Source organism: Ursus maritimus (assembly GCF_017311325.1).
Source record: "Ursus maritimus isolate PB19 chromosome X unlocalized genomic scaffold, ASM1731132v1 scaffold_X1, whole genome shotgun sequence".
Lineage (NCBI taxonomy): Eukaryota > Metazoa > Chordata > Mammalia > Carnivora > Ursidae > Ursus > Ursus maritimus.
The window spans coordinates 2,196,162-2,199,196 of NW_024423319.1; the positions used below are offsets into that span (position 1 = coordinate 2,196,162).

The window sequence follows — 3,035 nt, forward strand, 5'->3', positions numbered from 1 at the left end:
GTTTTTCCAGGAAGTGATCTGGGGAATTCAGCACCGCTGCAGGCAGGAGCTGCAGCAGGCCTCCCTGGGCTGCCCCTCATCCACGGAGCTGCTGGCATCCCCAGCTCAGCCCGCTCTCCTCTTGATGCTCCCCTCCTCTGATCTCCGTGAGCAGCCACACACCCAGTGCCAGAAGCGCAGCAACAGCCACAGCGTGGTGCCGGTTCTCAGCACCCCTTGTTACTCCCATTGACTCACACCTTGGAGCTCAGCCTGTGTGCTGCTCCCTGCCCTTCATCCCACAGTGCAGAGTGAGGCCGAGAACCCAGTGAGTCTCCTTGTTGACCTCAGTCCGGCTCTGCCACCACATCACTGTGTGACACCAGGGAAGCCACTGCCTCAGTCTCCCTAGTTGTTCCATGGCTACAGTCCCCTCTGACTCCCAGACTGGTGTAAGGACAAAATGAGGTTCTTGATGGAGATGCTCATGGCCTTTGCTGCAGAGGAAAGCAAAGTGGGCCTGGTGAAATCCTCTCAGGCCCTCCCCCAATGCCCTGGCTCCACCCCTTCCAGGCACTGAGGCTCAAAAGCATTATTATTAGCTAGACTGATACATGAGAATGGGAGAAGAGCAGTAGGCCAGAGGGACTAGGTTAGCAGCTTACTGTCAGATGAACTTATGCCCTCTCCTGTGTGGCAGTAGGAGGTGGCCCTAGAAGCTGTGACCTTCCAAGGGCCTCGGCTTCCCTTGCTGGAAGCAGATGCTAGCATAGACTCGGTGCAACCCTCCTCAGCCCAGGTCCAGGCTTGTCAGGGCTTCCACCCCACTCCTGCGTGTCTCAAGCTTGAGGCCCCCACGCAGCAGGGCTGTCGGGTCCGGAGCTGCCCGAAGCATCCCACAGAGGAATTGGGCGGGTGACAGTCTTTGGGGTGAGGGGTCGGGGGCGGAGGTGAAGGAGAGCAGGCAGGCCAGTGTCCTCCCCGCCTTTCTCTGCGCGCCGCGGCGACTTATTTTGCCCCTCCTGAGGGGCGGAGAAGACGGCGACGTTTGGAGGGAGGCAGTGGCGATGCGGCGGTACGGCGATTGGAATTCTCGGCGGCGGGCGGTGCGGCGAGCGCGGCTGGCAGGCGGGCAGGCGGCCCTCGTAAGCCACGGCGCCGTCAGAGTTCGGTGAAAGCTCAGCGTGCGGTAAAGCTTCCGCGCCGCCGGGTTGGATCCTTCCCCGAGACGCTGACGCGAGCTTCATGAGGGTGCTTCGAGCGGACGGGTGAGCAGAGAGCGAGTGAGCAGGAGACCCCCGCACCACACTACCCCCTTCACCCCTGGGCACCAATCGTAGTTTTTGCCTCCATTTCTAAGCCTTCCTCTCCCACCCCGCACCTCAAAGTCGCACGGTAGACTTCATGGGCCTGGACACGCCCCGCGGACCACTGATCTCCTGCTACTCCTGGCATCACACTCCTCGTGATCCCGCCTGGCCTCTTGCAAGGTTACCATGCAAGCAAAAGCAAACCACACACACCGGCAGACTGAAGTCTCTGGCAGGCACACAGCAGCAATTTAATCTCACCCACCGGTTCCTGCAACTCAGGTTAGAATCTGCATCTTTGCATCATGCCCTTTACTTCAGTATTATGGATTTGGTGGGCAACATGCACGCTATGCTACGCCACACACACATTACACAATACACACAGTACCATAATATACATTCCTCGCCATATTATTCGTTATCTAATATAGTTTCCTCACAGTGTGCTGTAATGTTTCACTCGACAGCCCTGCTGCGTGGGGGCCTCAAGCTTAGGACGCAGGAGTGGGGTGGAAGACCTGACCTAGTCTGGACCTGGGCTGGAGGAGGGTTGCACCGAAGAGTCTATGCTAGCATCTGCTTCCAGCAAGGGAAGCCAAGGGGCCCTTGGAAGACCGGTCACAGCTTGGCCCCCAGGGCCACCTCCTACTGCCACACAGGAGAGGGCATAAGTTCCATCTGACAGTAATGCAAATCCTGCCCCCCCCCCAACTCCCAGGTCCCTCTGCACTGTCTTCTCCCATTCTCATGTATCAGATTCTAGCTAATAATAATAGCTTTTGAGCCTCAGTGCCTGGAAGGGGTGGAGCCAGGGCATTGGGGGAGGGCCTGAGAGGGGGCATTGTCACCAGGCCCACTTTGCTTTCCTCTGCAGCAAAGGCCATGAGCATCTCCATCAAGAACCTCATTTTGTCCTTACACCAGTCTGGGAGTCAGAGGGGACTGTAGCCATGGAACAACTAGGGAGACTGAGGCAGTGGCTTCCTGGTGTCACACAGTGATGTGGTGGCAGAGCCGGACTGAGTGTCAACAAGGAGACTCACTGGGTTCTCGGCCTCACTCACTGCTGTGGGGATGAAGGGGCAGGGAGCAGCACACAGGGGGCTCCCAGGTGAGTAATGGGTGAGTGCCCCCCCCCAAGTGGCACAAGGGGTGCTGAGAACCGGCACCACGCTGTGGCTGTTGTGGGCTAGCTTCTGGCAGGGCCTGCGGTGTGTGGCTGCTCACGGAGATCAGAGTGAGGGGAGGCATCAAGAGGGAGACGGGCTGAGCTGGGATGCCAGCAGCTCCGTGGATGAGGGGGCAGCCCAGGGAGGCCTGGCTGCCCAGCTCCTGCCTGCAGCAGTGCTGAATTCCCCTGAGTCACTTCCTGGAAAAGAGAGGAGAGAGGGGCAGCTTTGTCTCTGGTGCCTCAGTTTCCTCATCTGTGCAGCTGGGGAGAGGGGAGGACCTCGTGATCTTTCAGGGTTCTCCAAGCTTCGTTGCACTTTCAATGCACGATGCGTGAGCCCAAGCAGGGTCCTGCTGCCACCGGCCTGGCACACCTGCCCTTCCAGCCTCATCACTTGATCACCCTTATAACCCACTTGCTGCTCTAGCCCCCCGGTCTTCCGGGGGGAAGCTGTGGGCAGGTGCGTCTGCCAGGTGGGCCCAACGCCTGCAGAGCCAGGCTGGGGTTTTCACCCCCTTTCAGCATCTGGGCTCTGGGGGCCAGTGTGGAGCCCGAGGGCCCAAACACGGCTG

At 59.3% G+C, this 3,035-nt stretch overlaps 1 protein-coding gene and 1 pseudogene across 1 annotated transcript in view; one reads left to right on the top strand and one right to left on the bottom strand.

Annotated features, from left to right (window-relative positions):
• Positions 1–232, top strand: part of LOC103679702 (dual specificity protein phosphatase 9) — a 5,258-nt gene extending 5,026 nt beyond the window's left edge. The window contains 1 exon segment of the mRNA XM_040630633.1: positions 11–232. Within this exon segment, the coding sequence (XP_040486567.1) occupies positions 11–232 (222 nt within the window).
• A 537-nt stretch (positions 233–769) lies between these two features.
• The window catches only part of LOC121102845, a 16,786-nt pseudogene continuing 14,520 nt past the window's right edge, over positions 770–3,035 (bottom strand).